The sequence below is a fragment of the Terrapene carolina genome, unplaced genomic scaffold, assembly GCF_002925995.2.
Source record: "Terrapene carolina triunguis isolate 2854851 unplaced genomic scaffold, T_m_triunguis-2.0 Scaffold84, whole genome shotgun sequence".
Lineage (NCBI taxonomy): Eukaryota > Metazoa > Chordata > Testudines > Emydidae > Terrapene > Terrapene triunguis.
In genome coordinates, this window is record NW_020664435.1 from 22844958 (window position 1) to 22863403 (window position 18446).

Below are 18446 nucleotides of genomic sequence, written 5' to 3' on the forward strand. Positions count from 1 at the left end.
ATGTTGGCCACTAAAATATGAATTTAGACCCTGACCGTAACATGCATTATGCCTGAGCAAAAGCCTTCGTCTGTATGGAATCCCTTGAATTAAGTGGGGCTCCACACAAGTACAAAGATCTCCCTGTACACAATGCACTGAAAGATTGGGGTCTTATATTTGTAAATACATTATTAAATTAGTTCTCTAATCTGTTGTGTTGAAAACTGTTGCACCCTTAGGTTGCAGACAGTGCTGTCTGAAAATCAGTATTTTTCAACTATTCAGCTGCTTGGCACCCACATACCAGTTAATCTTCTCACATTAAAATATAGTCCTCAGGAGAGAAATATTTTGCCCCTCAGTGTAATAAACTGCATGTTTAATTAAAGTGATTTTATTAGAGTGATTTACTGTAATTATCATCTCATGAATAGTGTCTTTTCAGTGTAGACAACACTGTAACTGAGTGTTATAATGAGGATGGAGTGTGTGCTGTCCAGTTACACGGCCAACTCGAGCCAGCTTTGGCAGTCTGGACGGAGAGAAAAGCTGTGTTTAGTTTTCCATTCATAGAACAGAGTCCAGAAAATAAGCAATTTCAGGCATTGATATTCATGTTAGCATCCAATTTTTGTATGGGATGGTAAATATAATTAGGAAGTAAATATTTCCACAACCTAATTGCTATGTCTTTGGGCTCTGTTCTCCTCTATGGGTGCTTGGTTTAAGGGGGTTTAATGATGCATTAGATAGATAGAAAAGATACATCAGTTGGCTTAAATCAGTTAATCCCAGGATTCTGTGTATAGAGCAGGAGAAACAAGAAAGTGGCAGAGATCACCTGGAAAAGGGAGAAACCCATGGGGTCATACCCTTGCTTCAGTGGAAACCTGCTAAAATCTATCTCTAATTTACTCTGAAGAAGTAGTGACAAGGGTGAGCTTTCCTCTTCTTCCCCTCTCCACCCTCCCCCATCCATATACTGCATCAAGGTAAAAACGCCAACTGTATTTCTGTGTGTGACTGAGATATTAAGTTACATTACTTGCAAGTAGCAAAGACATGAAAGAGCTATACAGGTCATCTGAGATAAGTGCAGGTAAAATCTGAGTACAGTAGAACCTCAGAGTTACGAACACCAGAGTTAAGAACTGACCAGTCAACCACACAACTCATTTGGAACTGGAAATGTGCAATCAGGCAGCAGCAGAGACAAAAAAAGAAAAGAAAAAGAAAATACAGTACAGTATTGTGTTAAATGTAAACTACTAAAAAACTAAAGGGAAAGTTTTAAAAAAAGCTTTGACACGGTAAGGAAACTGTTTTTGTGCTGGTTTCATTTAAATTAAGATGGTAAAAGCAGCATTTTTCTTCTGCATAGCAAAGTTTCAAAGCTGTATTAAGTCAATGTTCAGTTGTAAACTTTGAAAGAACAACCATAACATTTTGTTCAGAGTTACGAACAACCGCCATTTCTGAGGTGTTTGTAACTCTGAGGTTCTCCTGTATGTGGTTTATGCTAGACTTTAGAAAAAAGTTGTTTTAGAGAATATATTAGAGTTTTAACACGTTTGTTGGTTCAGTACTATTTTATTATCCCTCCACCTGTAAAGCCAGCCTCCTTAGTTACCATGAATGTACAGATCTCAGAGTACCTTGCGTGTACAAGTTTCCGAATGAAAGTAATATTAGTAATTTAGTTTTAATAATGTTTAAAACAGTTTTTCTATAAATCAGATTGTTGAAATTAGCTGGAATTAGAAATTAATGCTGTAGCTGATACAGTACATACACAAAACAGATAAAGTTATAATAATAATACAAAGCAAAAAATTTGATTAGAAAACAACCCAATTGCAATGAGTATTTAAGATTGCTTTCCTTTTCCAAACATGTGGGCCTAATCTGCCCTGGAAAAAACTGTTTTTAAAACCTGTTTGGGACACCATGGTTTAAGCCACAAGAGCTGAACCAGTTTTTAAATTGGTTGGAATTTTGTAGAGTAGGCCCTTGTGTTTCATTCTCTTTTTGGCTCTTTGACCTTTTCTGCACTAGAGAAATATAGCATGCTAAATAACATTTTACTTCATCAGTTGATTGTGATACACCTTGCATTCACACACACAACTTTTCAGTACCAACCATGCTAAAGTACCAGTCCAACTGGACTATGTGTTATCAGGGTCAGTACTATCTGATCTTACATCATTCCAGTCTCAGCCACTTCTCTGCCATTATGGTTGCAGACTGGTGGTAGTCCTCAGTTACTATCCCATACGGCAGTGCTGATCTTGTGAAGTTTCCATGCAGAAAGCGCTACTTCCAGGATCTGAGCAGGAACTGTGTCATAGGTATTTAAAGGTCATTACAACTGAAATGGTTTAAGACAGAGCTAGTGTGGATGTGGGACAAATCTTCAAGTGTTCCTAACATGATTCGACCCGGCTACTGTGGAAACACTAAACAATATGCTCTTAAGCCAGTTCAATACAATACAATTGTCAAGTGATTCAGATCTTTAGTGAAGACAAGTTATGTGATTCAGCAGTGCTTGGCACAAGGTATTGTGTGAAGTGGTATAAAAACAAGTAGTATCTTGTATAGAAAGAATGCATGAAATGTTCTTTTAATGGCAATAATTTTTAATTGCACCAAAAGAAACAAATCTGATATCAAAATAGAGTATGATCTACTAGCAAACTCAATGTGGATTTTGGTAGAGAGAAATTTGATAGTATGATGCATATTTTTAAGAAATCCAGACAACTATTTCTTATAGTCTGTTTGATTTCTCTGGGGGATAACTGATGTAATAGATGTTTGCCCATAATAGTTAACAACAGACTTGTAATATGATTTGTATGTATGTAGTACTAGGGTAGGGGTTCTCAGAACAAATTTGTTGGTGGACTCAGATTGCGGCTACCAACTCTTGCTGGTGGCTACTCTCACACTTTTTCCTAAAATACTTAATTAGCTCTAGGAAAAACAAATAAATATGTACATATACACATCCAAATCATTGTAATTTATTTGTTGCTAGCTCATAAGTCTGTTACTTGTATATTTATTAATATCACTTTTATCACTTTTCACAGCAGACTTACTCAGCGCTGCCAAGCTTGGGGACAAATTAAGCCCTGGATGGGGGTCGGGGGAGGCAGCGGGGGCCAGGGGCAATGTAAGTTGGTGGGTGGGGGACCGGGGAGGCAGCAGGGGGCTGGAGCCCAAAGCCTGAGTCCACTGCCACTGAGAAGGTGGGGAATTCACTGGCTGGTTGTTCCTCCAGTGTTGTGCCCCCGATGTCTCCAGAGGGGGGCATAGCCTAACCCCTGCTGGTGGCCCCCACAATCAACACCAAGGCGGTGCATTCAGGAGCAACAGGGAGGGGAGGGGCCACTATATTGCCCCCGACCCCCCATCACAGCCCAGGAGGCTGTGGCTGCAAGAAAAGCCCCTGGTGGCTACATTTGAGTAACACTGTACTGGGGGTGGGGGGGGGGACGACACATTACTGGCAGATGAGCAGTCCTGCTTTTATATGTCTATCTTTATCAGCTATCTTTAATGCAATTTTAAAAATCCCATTATATAATGAACAAAATGAATTCTCATTGGTCGTATCTCTATACAATAGTGATGTAAGTCTGAGCATAGAAAATTGAAATGGCTGAAAAAATACATACATATACAATTATTTTTAAACATAGATCCACTATAAATTAAGTATTTTATATTTTTATTTAACTGTGGCTATTATAGGTAAAGCAATGGTAACTGGACAATTTTCTGAGCAAGTTAAGGCTAGTAGGTGTGATTCTCATGTACAGTAAGGCTCGTTTTACTGTTCTGACAGTGCACAGTACACTTAAATTAAGTGTAAATTTACTTCCACTTTAAGGCTACTTTATACTGCCACAGTGGTGTAAAGGGGCCTTTGTATAAATGAGAATCAGACCCAACATTTCCATCAAACTGTTTAAAAAAGTCTGTTCTGTGGATTGGAGACTATAGGTGCAAGTAACATTCTAATTGACTAGAGAAATCTTGATAGACCATATTTATACCTTCTTTCAAGCTCTGTTAGCAAATCCATCCAATTCCTTATTTACAATGATGACTTTTACTGTGTTTGAGTGAAACCATATGGGAACCATATGGGAACTATTATTAACCATTAATGCAGGACTGAAAATTGTATTTGTAGTTAATGGGCTGTATGTATACTTCATTTATCCAAAGCCAGAAGAAACATTATGTGAAGTTCATGGTATAACTGTAAAGGTTCACTGTTTGGAGAAGTTACTGTGTATAAATATAAGATACTTCAGAGTAGACCTGAACATTCATTCAGAATATGGGTGATTTAAAATACTTCTGTAATTTATATATTCCAATTATATATATTTATATTTGTGTGTTTGTGGGGAGGTTACAAAGCAAAACTGAAAATTAACCCTGGACATTAACGTTTGTGACATGTGCACAATCACTTTAACACCGTAGCTTCTTAACATTTGTCCTGCCATGATTTATTTGTAGAACTAAGTGAAGGTTACAGGATTGGGCTCTTAAAAACAAACAAATCTAGGATATTTGAGTCTTCCTGCCTTTGTTTTCATGTGCAATAGTTCTAAATTATATATTTGATGACTTATTGAGTATGTGCAGGATATTTTTTGATAAGTGAATAAAACATTGTTTGTGTTTCATACTTTGGAAAAAAATAAGCTATGCCACCAGCCAAAATGATGTGATGAACAAAAAGCTGCTACAAATATGAATCATTAAACTTGGATGTTCTTAGATCATTAAGCTACAGCTGTTTTTAAGTTTTGGTTTGGTTTATTTTGCAGTGGGTCTGGGGGTGCACATAGCTATTGCTTAGGTGTCTCAAAGTAGATATAGAAAAGGCATTTTTTAACCACATGCCTCTGATAAAAATCACTTTTTAAATAGGACAAATGCAGAATTTTAGACCCAGGGATTCCCCATTCTTTCCACAGACCAACTGATTCAAATGTTTCATATTCAGACTTCTTCAATTTGTAAAATATTACAATGTTCTAAACTCAAGAATGAATGTGTTCTAATAATCTAATTAGATTTATTGGATAACTTTTTTTTGGATCTTGTTTGTTTTCTGTCTCAAAAGAAAAAAATCAGCGTTGTGGATACAGGTGATTTTTTATTGGGAACTGTTCAACTTCCCAGTTTTTATTTGATGAAGCATGTATTTCTTTTATATGACAAATCACAAAGATTAGGCATCATAAAACTGAAAGACTCACAATGTATAACTGCTTTATTTAAATTAAACATTTACTTATTATTTTGCAGGTTAAATTTTTTCCGAGATGTTCCTGACTTCCGGGTACTGGCATGTGGTGGAGATGGAACAGTGGGTTGGATTTTGGATTGCATAGGTAATGAGGAGGTTTATTTATATTTGCTCTTGAGCTGTTATGTTTTGGGAGTCCCTTTATAAGACTATATCTCATTTATCAGCTTGTGGAGCCAACAATTTCAAACATTTCAGTCCCTTAAAATGCTGATAGTTAGACTCTTTGAAGTATGAAATCCATTACCTTTTAAAAGTTATTGTAATTGAAAATAATTAGGAACATCTAGAATACCTGGGTCACTCATTCCCATATGGTATTACTTGGGCTATCTACAGATTAGGGATGGTAGAATTTGTTTAATTTTTGCTTCTGTCTCCTTTCTTCAACATGAATCAAACATGAGCCATTTTCAAAGTTTAGGCCAGTTCCTGCAAGTTCTATCCCCTCCTTTCTATTACCATATTCTTGCTTTCTCTCTGTAACTTCCCATATACCTTTGACAGGGTCTGTTTCGTGGTAGAGTAGGTCTCCAGTCTCTGTGTAATGCCTCAGACTGGCCACATGCTTTATTTAAAATTTTAGATTCCTATAGTCAGTCAGATATTGTACATTTTGGGAATCATCTAATGAAGGAACCCCCGAGGTCATGAAATTTGAACTTTGTGAACCACTCAAGGCTTATGGGAGAAAATAGAGACTATTGGCACCATGTGATTGGTTATTCAACCTTAGGAAGCCTGCAGAGAGAAGAGCTGGCGGTATGTGGTATTGGAGTTCATGAAAAGGGAGTGTGTGTTGATGGGGGAAGGCAGTAAGGGAGTCAGTTGGAGTTTTGATTACGAGTGCTGGCTAGAGTATGCTGTTGGGAGGTGTGGGGTAAGGCAAATGGACCAGAGAACCTTTTGAAGTTAAGGGCAAAGATGGTAGAGAAGACACCTTTCTAAATGAAATAAAAAGGTTTTGTAAAAACAAAATAGCCTAATAATCATAAATCATTGTACCTGAATCATAAACATATTGCCGAAAGTGTGAAGTTTCTAAACTCTTCTCCTGTCATTAAGTAGTCATGGGGAATACCTCAGATTTCCATGCAGTTTCCCTTCTATTATAGTGGAATTATCTCAACAAAATATTGTATTTTGGCTAACTAAATATTGGCTTCCACAGCTTTGAGTAGTGCAGACTTAGTAAGCAGTTTTTGGTTCAATCAAGCTCACTGATGCCAGGTAGAGATTATGAAAGCCACAAGCTATGTATATAAAGTTTAGGAAACTATCTACTCTGGGAAATAAATATGCTCTTCATTTCGAACGTCTTTTCCCCTCTCGTCCCCCCATCTCCACTACCCCCAACATAAAAAGGAGAATCATAGTTTGGATCAAAGCAAGAGAAAATCCCAAATCTTTAAGCAGTTTGAGCCTTTTAAACTGAATTTTTATTTTTTTCTAAAAAGCTTAGGGTCTTAAAATCCACTTGTAAATATCAAATCCTCCACAAGCTTTCTGCAAAGATAACAGATAAATTGGTAAAATAACACCGTGTTCCCCTCAGATCTACTGGATGTGTGAACTCCTGGTGAAAATTACTGATAGTGAGCACTTCAACCTGTGTAATCAAATAGCTGATTGTTTACCTATTTGATTCATGCAAATATCAGTTTAGGACTAGGAGTGCTGTTCATTACTACTAAATGTGTTTTGTGCGCTGTCATTTGAAATTATTTGTTGTTTTGTGTTGCTGTAGTTGTGTATATGAAATATGTGTATCTTAAATATTCTTTCTGGGTGAAATTTATTCCATTTAAAGGGCCACAAAAGGCTGTCCATCCTGTGATAACCCTTTGTCGGTGTGGGGGGTGGAAGGGTCTGTGTGGAGCGTCTGTGTGGAGCATGGAACTTTGTTTGGGGTGGGACTACTGGATCTATGCTTATATCTTATGGAGCCAATGAAAGGGGTATGTGTGGAGTCAAAAACTACTTCCAGCCTATAGACTTTCAAAGTACTGGTTTTCATATATAAAGCCCTCAACATTTTAGTCCCAGATTAACTTAGAGGTCTGATTACCTATCTCTGACTGAATACATAATCAGTGCTTATCCTGAATGTTGGAACTTGATTTCCCAAGCTTTTGGGTGCTGGTTCCAGGGCACTTTGGGTGGTGGAGCCTCATGTGGAATTCGCTCCATGTGGAAATACAATTAAACATAAATTTGGCCACGGTAAGAAAAATCTACAAAACTCAATTCTTTGCACAGGCCTTCTCAGCTGATTAAATTCTGCTTTCCTAGCTGAGTGGCAAAGCTGAAAGCAACAGGGAGCATGATGTTCAGTCTTACTGAGATCTTGAATATCTCAGTTTAAGCCAGATACCACATTCATGGGTGCCAAAAATGCCTGTAACAATAATAATAATAATAATGTAATTATAGACCCGCATAGTAACAGTTGTGGAGGGGCAGCACTGCAGCCAATAAAATGGCTGTCTGTGGGGGGTAGAGTTTCCTTTGCAAAGCATGTTTCACTGAACTGTTAAATCAAAATCTAACCCAGTTACCTTATCCATAATTTTAAGTATTACATGTATAACTTGATTTTGGCTTTATCATTTTTTTGTCCCTTTGATTATGTTTTTTTTTTATTCACAGAGAAGGCAAATTTGCTTAAACATCCTCCTGTTGCTATTTTGCCTCTTGGGACTGGCAATGATTTAGCAAGGTGTCTAAGATGGGGAGGAGGTAAACACAAGTTAAAATATATTGCATTACATTGTTACAAAAGAAACAGAAGTTTACTAACAAAATCTACTTGCAACATTGATTTCTCTCTTATGATGTGTGAAAACCCATTGTCAATTTTATTTCTTTTGCCTCTTGGAATGAATTGTGAGTGTAAAAATGGAGTAAAACTAGATTTTGGTCTCTAAATGGCACATCAAAATTCCTCATGGATAGTAAGGTCCATATTCTATTACTTTGCTTGTAATTCCCATTAATGTCAATCAGAGCTCTATAGACTGAAGGAGAGTACAGTATGATGATGAAGATTTAAAATTACCTGACTTTTTACCATCTTTATTGCAGTTATTCCCATGATGAGTACATTATAAAACAGTAAGCTTAAATGTAGAGAGGGGGTTTACTGCAAATGGCTAATAGTTTATTGATTTTAATATATTCAGAAACATTAAAGAAAAATGCAAGTGTCAGGCCACACTAAATTAGTAGCTTTGAGATGACTGTTCTTTGTTGATGACTATTCTATGATTGTTCATTGCCTCTTCTCTCATCCCGGTGAAGATTCCAGACAATCAGCATGTTGGTGCTCTCTACCAGGAAGCAAGGAGGCAAAGACTAGTGAAAGCAAGAGGATATGTAAAGTCAGACCTTCAATATCCTTTGCCTCTTTTCCTGGAAGCATGGAACCTACCTCTCGGCTCTTTCAGTAACTGCTTTCCATTCATGGAAAGATGAAAAGAGAAGAGCAAGCACAACCTGAAGAAGAGGGACAAGAATAGGAAGGACTCAGCCAAGACTAAGCCCCTGTCTGGTGGCTGTATACCAGCTGCACAGGCTTACAACATCAAAAAGAATGTTGGAGAGACCCCTTCATGGGATCCAGCTTTGCAAGCTTCCTCTCACCAGGGGACTAATAGCTCTAGCTCTGATTCCTTATTCCCTCTCGACCCATGAGTTTGATCCCAACCTGCTGGTGTCCAGTAGATTTAGTTTGGGATCCAATGCCGATTCCATTTCAACTCTCCCTCAGTCATTTCAGTCTGAATGCTGTCCTGTTTCTGGTGCTCCTTCTGCTTCTGCTGCTCTTTCCTTCTGTTTCCCTCACTCCTCATGCCTAAAATGTAAGTAATTTACAGGGATTATTTTATCTTCCCCATCTTCTCTATCCTTCGTTGGTTCCTGGGTGCAGATCTTTGTAACCCCACTCCAGTATTGGCAAACTCTTCTTCAATGCAGTGGCTTTTATTCCTGCTCAGTGGAGAGCGCTTCTAGACACTCTTAGCAGTTTGCCTCCTGCAACTGTCTTTCCCACTTCTGCAAAATTGGTCATAGGTGCAGGGCTAGCTTGATTTCTGTCTGGGTTTTCCTCCTCATTACTGGGTGTGCATGACTCCCTTCCCCCTTATATTTTCCACTGATGGAAACCTCAAAGAACCATGTCCCGCTCTGCAGGAGCAGGAAACAGGACCCCTACTTATGAAATCCAAGGCAAGCTTATCATCCATGCCCTCTAACAGATATGTAAGTAGCCAGTGAATTGTGGGACAATGACTCCCTCAGATCTCATGACCCCTAAACCTAGACTTCATCTGTCAATTTGCTGTCAAAAATAGCTCTCCTTAGCAGGCACCCCTTCAGCACAGCACAGCATGTGCATTGCTAGCTCCTGCCTGCATTCCTTTATATATTGGGCACTGTGAGTACAGCTCCCACGTCTGGTCTTTCTTTGGGATCCTATTTCCCTTTTCTAAAAGAGTAGGTAATAAATGAGTATCTTGATTTTCAGATGTGCTGAGTTCCTACAGCTTCCAGTGGGCCTAATGCAGCTCAGCTATTGTCTTACAGAGCAAGATAGTTTAGGTTTAGCAAGGTTAGTTGACTCCACCTCCACAGGGGCTGCAGCTCAGATTCACTTTCCCTTCCATCTTACTAATTGCAAGTGCTGGAACCACAGACTCAAGTCTCTACATCGTTGCCCTAGAGCAGGAATCTAGAACTCTAGGTCCCAGATCCACAGAGGATTTAGGCACCTAACCCCAAGAGGTAGATGCCTAAGCCCATTTTTTAAGGCACAACTGGCATCCATAAAACTCCTGCTTGGCTGCCACCTAACTGTGTAGGTGCCTAAACTCACTCAACGCCTAAGTTTTTGCAATAAAAGTTCCCTGGCACCTATGTTCCTGCCTCTAGGCATGCACACTGCTGCCTCATTCTAGGAGTCTGGATGCCTGTCTCCTGCCTAAGTCCCAGAGTGATCCACAAACCAAGGGAAGACAGGTGCTCCTCTGCCTAACTTGCATGCAGGGCCTGATACAGTATGCATGTGCAGAGGCCACCTAATTCCACAAAACATAGCGGGGGGGGGGAACCTCCCTAATAATCTTTAGCCCAGCGGTTAGGGAACTTCACCTAGGATGTAAGAGACCCCCAGTCCTTCCTCTGCCTGACGAAGAGAAGGGATTTAAACATGGGGCTCACACTTCTCAGGTGAGTGCCTGAAGCACTGGGCTATAGGACATTCTGATGTGGGTCTCCCTCAATCTCTCCCATTGACGTCGTTCCATTTTAATTAAATAATTGAACAATTAAATATAAATTGGGCCAGAGAGAGATTGACTCTATAGTCTAGTGGTCAGAGCACTTACCTAAGAGGTGGGAGATTCCTGTTCAAATCCCTTATTAGCGAAAGGGAGGGCATAAACTGGGGTCTCCTATATCTAACCACAGGCTAAAGGTTATAAAGGAGGTCCTCCTTCCTTCCCTTTCTTCTCCCACCTGTTTTATGTGGAGTTAGGTGTCCTCTGAGCATGCATACCAGGTCAGGCCCTGCATGTGAGTTAGACAGAGGAACACTTATCTTCCTGTAGTTTGTGGACTGCTAGCAGAGATAGGCACCTCCCTGAAGCCAGGAGTTAGGTGCCTATCTCTGAGAGAGGGGGGCAGGGCTTAGGACACACTCCTCTCATCAGCATCTCAAGTTTGCTAGCTTGGGCAGCTCCCCGCCTACTGTGCTGGCAGTTCACATTCTAAGGTGCCCTCTCCCCATTCATTCTATAGGGAGCTTACGTGCCTGGCTCAGTTTTTGTGGATGACAGTGTTGTTCCTGTGATGCTCCAGACACTGAACATTGCAGTGCCTTAGGTTCCTCCATCTTTTTTTTCTTTGTTTAATAGGAATTTCTGTTGGTCTCTGACATTGGGTGGGGCTCATCTTCCTCCTCCTTCTCTCCTTAGAGGCTGTTTTCCCTCCTGTTTTTCTGTTCTAGCTCAGGCAGGTTGTATTGTCTGTTGGTTCATTTGGAACTTCTGTTCTCTTGTCAGTCACTGGGTGAAGTTCATTTTAGTTCTTCTACTCCATGGTGACAGGTTGCCCTTCAATTGTGTGTGTGTGTTCCTTTGCGGTGGTATATCTCCCCATCAGAAGGCTCTTTGGAGAAATCTCAATAGCTTGCTTGCTACAATGCTCCCTTCTGAGTTACAATGTCTGTTGAGTATCCAGACATTTCAGGGACCTTTTAGCTTCCTCTCTGGTGCCTTTTCAATGCATGGTAACTGACTGCTGCCCCATCCTTAGACAGAACAATCTGGTAGGTCAGGCTTACCTTCTCCCTAATTTCTGCTTAGATAGTCTGTCTCGATGGAAGATAGTTTTAAATCGTTTGCCTTTGCTAATAGAAAGAGGTAAAAATAACTATGACATTATTTAAAAATATTGATGAAAATTTCTTCCCCAAAATGGAGCATGCTTTTACCAAGTGTGCAGAGGTCTGGAGAAGGAATGGAAGCCTCAATAAATGGTTCTATATAAGTAAGCCGAACATCATTAAGGTATCAGTAAGGAAGAATACCTGAGAGATTGTCTTGTAGGTGCAATTTTAAACAAAAAGAGTTTTATTAGACTTCTCAAGAACCTTATCCTGCCCCCTTCAGCCAAAATTTTTGCTACAAACTTAGAGAGAGTATGCATACCTCATGCTGCTGTGTCTCAGGAATGGAATGCCACATATCAGACATTTTGTTCTTAAAGCATCCCTGTTTGATGTCCGGTATTTTCTATCCTTAAAGTTAACATGCTGGAGTTGGAGATGTCTAATACAGTGTTTCTCTCAGCTTCTATGACCATTCTTACTGATGCTCTCATTAGATAGCCAAAACTCCCTCTATAGATTTTTTTTGAGATCTATGTATTGTCCCTTAGATTTGCTGCTCTTGCTGATTTTCTGCAGGGCTCAGAGGTTGGACTTACCTCTCCTCTTAGATTCCTTACTTGTAGACCTCAGGCCTAACCATCATTTTTTCCAGATCAGCACTGAGCATGGGGACGGGGTGAGGGGAGAGAAAGAGAGTGAGAACTGCTTTTATCTCTGATGCACCCTCTCTGTGAGAATTATGGCAAAGGTCTTAGTAGGTCAAATATTTGTTCTATAATATTTTTATTATATATATAGCACCTTCTCTCTTTGCATCATAGAGAACTTTTTTAAATATTGAGTCAGTTCTCACACATCACCCTGAGATAGATTATTGTGTCTCTGTGATCATTGTGACCACATGAATGAGTCAATGGTGAGCATGAGGCATGGATGTGTGGGGTAACTTGCCCATTGTCTCATGGGAGGTATGTTGCAATGCTGCTTGCAACAGAGCCCTGTATGGCTCATGACTTTGTCTGTATGGAGAATCAGATGTTGGTTTCACTTTACAAGCTCCAGACACTCTTTTCCCCAAAAATATTGAGTGCAGCCCATGCCTCAGTCCTCACATCTATTTTTTTCTCCAATGTGAGAGGGAATGAGAGTTGATACTCCAGCTCAGACTTCTGTTCCCTTATCCTTGAGGAAAGGGAGTTAAATTAAGAGGCATCCTCTCTTTTTCTGCCATCTGCAAGGATCTTTTTCAGTGTTTTGATCTGTCTCCAGATCCCATGACAAGTATTATGGCCTTAGGCCTTAGACCCTCTTACTGGGATCCCTTCTGTGGGACAGGTGAAAAGAGTTTATCTCTTTCCTAAACTCCCTTAAATTCCCTGGAAGTTATGCAAGATCAGAGTTTAGCGTGGACACGGCAGTCACTATCCAGTTGTCCCCATCTGGCCTTGGACATTCTGCCCTCCAAGTCCCTGGATCTAGTGATGGTGCACATGTGGACCCTTTCAGTCTCCCCTGATTTCCTCTTCCAGGGCCTAGTCCCCTACCTCAACTCCATCTTCCTCTACTTTATGACCTGGAGGATGAATGAAACAAGTTCATAGCGAAAGGAAGCGTATTGACTTTAGTACCTGCAAGCCTTGTTCAAGAACATTAATCATGGGTCTTGATGGCCTTTTAAAATTGTTGTGCATGCAGGCATACCACACCTTCAAGTTTTTTATTCAAAAAGTCTCACCGTTTCTTTTAGCTGAGGTCATCAGTGCCTGAAATTCCCCTCTCTATGTTCAGGTTTCAGCTATCTTGGCCTTCCAGAGTCAAGTGGGATTTTTCATGCCATACTGGTGCCTCCATTTTTTAAAAAGCCCTCTTCTTATGGGAACTAGTTTTCAGAAATGTTAGCGCTCAATGAGACTTGCCAACTGTGGTCCAGAATTAGGATATGCATGAAAAGTTTCCTTGCATTTGTTGACTGTGAAAGTGGCTCTATTAATTTTTATACCCCTGTTCAGCTTATTGGATAATTATTGTACTCCCTAATTATCACTGCCCAGTTCTCACTAGCCCTAAATTGATTTTGGAATTCCACATGAATGAGTCTGTGGCCCTGCCAACCCTGTTTGAATCCCTCCAATTCCTTTGAGAAGAGACTTTTTCTGGATGTAAAAAGAGTCCCTGGATTTTACCTGCACTATATACAGCCCATGAGAAGGATGAAGAGTCTGTTTGTCCATTCCCATGAACCAAGGCACAGGTCTCTGGCTTCCATGCAGCTGTCAGTTGTTGACTAAAGTCAATTATTAATCTGATTTGTAGATGGGGAAGACTCCACCTCTGCCAGTGAAAGCCCACTGTACTCAGGGTATATTTCTTCCTCCTGTGCTGAAAAGGCCAACATAATTTCAGTGGAAATCTGCAAGGCCATTACATGGTGTTTGCCTTCCACTTTCATCATATACTGTCTATCTTAAAAACCCATCACCAGAGTGTGAGTGCCTTCTACTAGGAGGACATTAACAGCAGAGGCAAACTTAGCTTGTAAAGCTCCCCAAACCAACCTCCTCTGATGCATCTGTGTGCTATATCTGATGATTGTCTGGAATCTTCTGCAAGATGGAAGAAGATGGGGAGAAATAACAATGGAAAATTACTCACTTGTAATTCAATTTGTCAGGTTCCCTCCTCTTCTCCTATCCAGCAACCTTCTCTCTTTCCCCTTTGTTCTGAGTTATCCCATCTGGACAGAGAGATATCAGTTTGAAATTTACTAATCAGCTGGTGGGAAGAGTCAGTGCTCAAATATTCTCAGCCTTTCACTATTCTTTGCCTCCTGGCTTCCTGGTAAACAGCACCATAACACTGATTTTCTGAACCATCTATAGGATGGGAGAAAAGATGAGACTTCTGCAAACTGAATTACCAGTGAGTGATTTTCCCTTCTCAAAGATACAGACTCCTGGCATGGAGTATAAATAGTGAAACAAGTAACTATGGAACTCAGAGAATCATATGCACTGCTGCTGTATGTGGAAGTTGGCAATATCTAGCTTTATTACTTCCAAATTAACAGTAAAAATATTCCATGCCACTACATACCAGTATAGATCACAATTGAAAGAGTCTAGGAGGGGTTTGAATGGCTTTGGACACACTCACTGCAACTGCAGGACTTTGTACCAATCAACGGATGAGATTGCCTATGTTCATGGCAACTACCATCTGCAGATTGGTTCAAAACATTCACACCTACTTGGTTTTAAAACTAAAGAGGATCTCAGATCTGATGTATTTGCAGAGCTAAAAATAACTGATACTGGTCACCCTCTACCATAACTTTAACATCAAGTAGACCCATTGCTTGGTGTGTACATGTGTTTTTACCGTTGACACTGGTGGTGACCCAGCATGCACATACTCTTGTCTTCATGCACTTAATCTTGCTTTGGAGAAGGAGTAAATCCATGGATCTAGGGGATTGCTGCTGCACAGCCATTTTGTCTGAACAGCATATGAAGTTGGTCAATGAAGTTCCCTTTTCCTGTTGCGCAGGGTGTAGTGGAGGGCCTGTTTAGTTACCAGAAGTGCCAGGCAAGTGGTCTGCTCATAGGAGTAGACTTCTGTATCCCACCACAGGATCAGGCCTAAGGTATGTGCACATTGGGAAGAGAAAGGAGGATGCATAGAATAAAAGTGAATACACCATTATTCATTTATTATACTAACACCACAATTTATTAGGGCTATGCTAAATAAGCCTATGTTTGTGAAAAATCACTGCTATAATTTCTGTTTAGAAAATACACATTTCTATTTAGAAAACACACAGGTACTTGTACTGCTGCTGTAAAAAGCTGAGCATACCAACAGCGAAGAGACTCTTCAGTCTGGAAAGTTCATCCAGAAGTTATCAAAATATGGAAAACCAGTTAATCTGCTGTTCACTATCCTTCTCAGTTTGGAATGGCTTCCAGGCATTTGGTTGTGTTACCACAAATCTCTTTGGAAACATTGACAAAAGAGATAGACACATGAAAAGAAGTTTTAGTGACACCTTTTAACTCCTCAGCATACTGTCATACTTTCTTAAGGGCACTGCCTCTGCTCTTTCAACCTCTGTACGTATATTTTGAAATGAAAGTATTTTACATGTTAACATTCACTGTATAGCATAAACGTGCTACAAAGTTTAGCTTGGTGTTGTCTGAATACAATCAGGTAACTGCTGGAAAATTCAAGTTAGTAGGTCAAATCTGCTCAGTTACACTGAGTGTAAATCCAAAGTCTATTGAAATCAGTGGAGTTATTTTAAGTTTATATGGATATGGCTGAGTGCAGAAGTTAGCACTGTATTTACATTTCCCTTAATTATAGTTACTGGAAGATTGCTAATGGAGCAAAATATAATTCTGTGTTTCAGGTTTTATATGTGCAGATAAAATTTTCCTAACTACTGGAGTTAGGAGTGGGAGTAACATCAGCAGAGTTTGTCACATTTATTAAAAATCGTGTTCACCCTTTGCTAGGATATGAAGGTGAGAATCTGATGAAGATCTTGAAAGACATTGAGAACAGCACAGAGATCTTGCTGGACAGATGGAAATTTGAAGTCATACCCAATGATAAAGATGAGAAAGGAGATCCAGTGCCTTATAGCATCATCAATAATTACTTTTCTATTGGCGTGGTAAGAAAGTCATGCTTACCCTTAAATGATCTTTTTTTCTGTTCTGAATAAATGTGTGCATGCATGTCTCAGAATGAAGAATCACTGACTAGAGATCATTTATGATGTAATTTTGCTAGTAAAATGAATACATAGGTGACTGACAACAATTTACATAAATTTACTTACACATTCAAACTAGAATTATTTTTCAGAATCTTCCACCCACCTATGTATAGAGGAGAAAATCATGTTGTTCTTAATGGTTTATGAGCAGCTGCAGTACTAAATTAGGAGTGTCACTATAAAGACCCTATAAAATATAAAAGAAGACTAAGCATTATTAACACCTCTTAGTCACCTTGTCAGTTAATATTCACACATTCAAAATCATGCTGAAGAACAGTGGGGGTGGGGCGGGGTTCATTAGTACTTCAAGTATGCTGCCTCTTCCCCTCTCCTTTACCCTCCAGTTCTGCTATCAGATCATCAGGGTAGTTCTCAAATAAAGAGAATCTTTTTGGTTCAATCCCATATATGTGAATTCATAGAATCTTCCATTCTGGAAAGTACTTTGCACCATCTCTTCCATATTGTGGCCTGTTTCTGCTCCATGAGAGTCAAAAGGGGGGTGGGGGAAGATCGCCATTGACTTTATTGAAAGTAGGATTTGGTCCCTAGGTTTCTTGGATCACCAGTAGGTGGTATGAGTTGTTCTGAAAGGTTCATTCTTAGTACAGGCACTGCTAAGTCTGACTTTTCCCACATCTTCACTGGTTTAAACGAATGTCGGTCCAGGTGGCAAAGTTACCCATTATTTGGATAATCCAGCAGCTTCCCTGATAAGTGTCCCAGGATATTTGGCCTTTCTTTCTTCAGAGGAGCCCTGGATGGTCCACAATCTGCTCTCAAATTTGCTGGGTTGCCAACACAAGTTATAGGATATAGTCTCTTCCCCTTTTTAGCACAGGGGATCTGTGTTCCGTTTCTGTGAGGGCAGAGGCTCTGCTAGCTACCAGGCCTCTTCCCAGGAGCTCAGAAGCTCAACAGCCGGCTCCCTTCCTATGGCTCCCCACTAATGCGGAGCAGGGCTACTCCAGCCCAAAGCAGCTCCTTAGCCCCTTCCACCCTGGTGTGGTCTTTATCCACCCCATCACAGGGATAGAAGAGAATGTTAAGTATGTAAGCAGGTTATGCTATTCATGTTTAATTTTGCTATCTCATATAAATGTGACAAAAGGGATGTTAAGATAAACAGCTTCCCAATTAAGGGTGATATAGTGTGATTATGTATAGGAACTTAGAACTCTACTTTCAGGAAATGCTTGATGCGAGAGAATAGCACATGTGGAGGAAGAAAACAAGCCTGAATGCTGCGCTGTCTTGGCTTTCTCTCTTTTCATGCCCGAACACTGAATGCATACCATTTTCACAGGAGACAGCAGAAAAGATCCCAGCAGCTCAGGGTGGCTCTGCACCCTTCTCCTCCCTTCCCTCTTGTGAAAAGTGGGTCAGCTCCTCCTCTCTCCTCCTTTAATCCTTCAACATCAGGCCTGGGAAGGAGTAGAAGGGGCCACTTCTGGAGTTTCTCTGCCCCAGGCTTGGGGTTGGGGGTTGAAGAGCCCCTGGACAGGGCCTCCTCCAGGGCTGGGGCTGGAGATAATGAAAATACTGCTACGGCAATGGGAGAGCTTCTCCTGTGGGCATAGCTACCGCCTCTCATGGAGGTGGATTAACTATGTTGACTGGGGGTGGGTGGCTCTCCTGTTGACATATGCTGTTTACACCAAGGGTTAGGTTGGTATAACTGCGTTGCTCAGGGGTGTGTATTTTACACTCCCCAAGTGACATAGTTATACCGATGTAAGTTTATAATATAGATTTGGCCTAAAGAGCTCCTGGAGCTTGAAAGGAGTGGAAGTGTGTGGCGGCGGCAAGGAACAGATGGGTGGGGGTGGGCAGGGGGTGCAGAATTGATGTGGGGCTGGGGACACACAAATTAATTGATGGGGATCTGAAGGGGCACAGTATCGATATGGGCGGGGGGTTATCATTAATTGATATGGGGTTGTGGG

General features: G+C 40.4%; 1 protein-coding gene across 4 annotated transcripts in view; it reads left to right on the top strand.

Annotated features, from left to right (window-relative positions):
- The window catches only part of DGKB (diacylglycerol kinase beta), a 463387-nt gene that overhangs the window by 181672 nt on the left and 263269 nt on the right, over window positions 1-18446 (top strand). For all 4 annotated transcript variants that reach the window (XM_024209048.1, XM_024209050.1, XM_024209049.1 and 1 more), the window contains 3 exons: window positions 5323-5408; window positions 7973-8062; window positions 16232-16392. In XM_024209048.1, the coding sequence (XP_024064816.1) occupies window positions 5323-5408; window positions 7973-8062; window positions 16232-16392 (337 nt within the window). The remainder of the gene's footprint in view (window positions 1-5322; window positions 5409-7972; window positions 8063-16231; window positions 16393-18446) is intronic.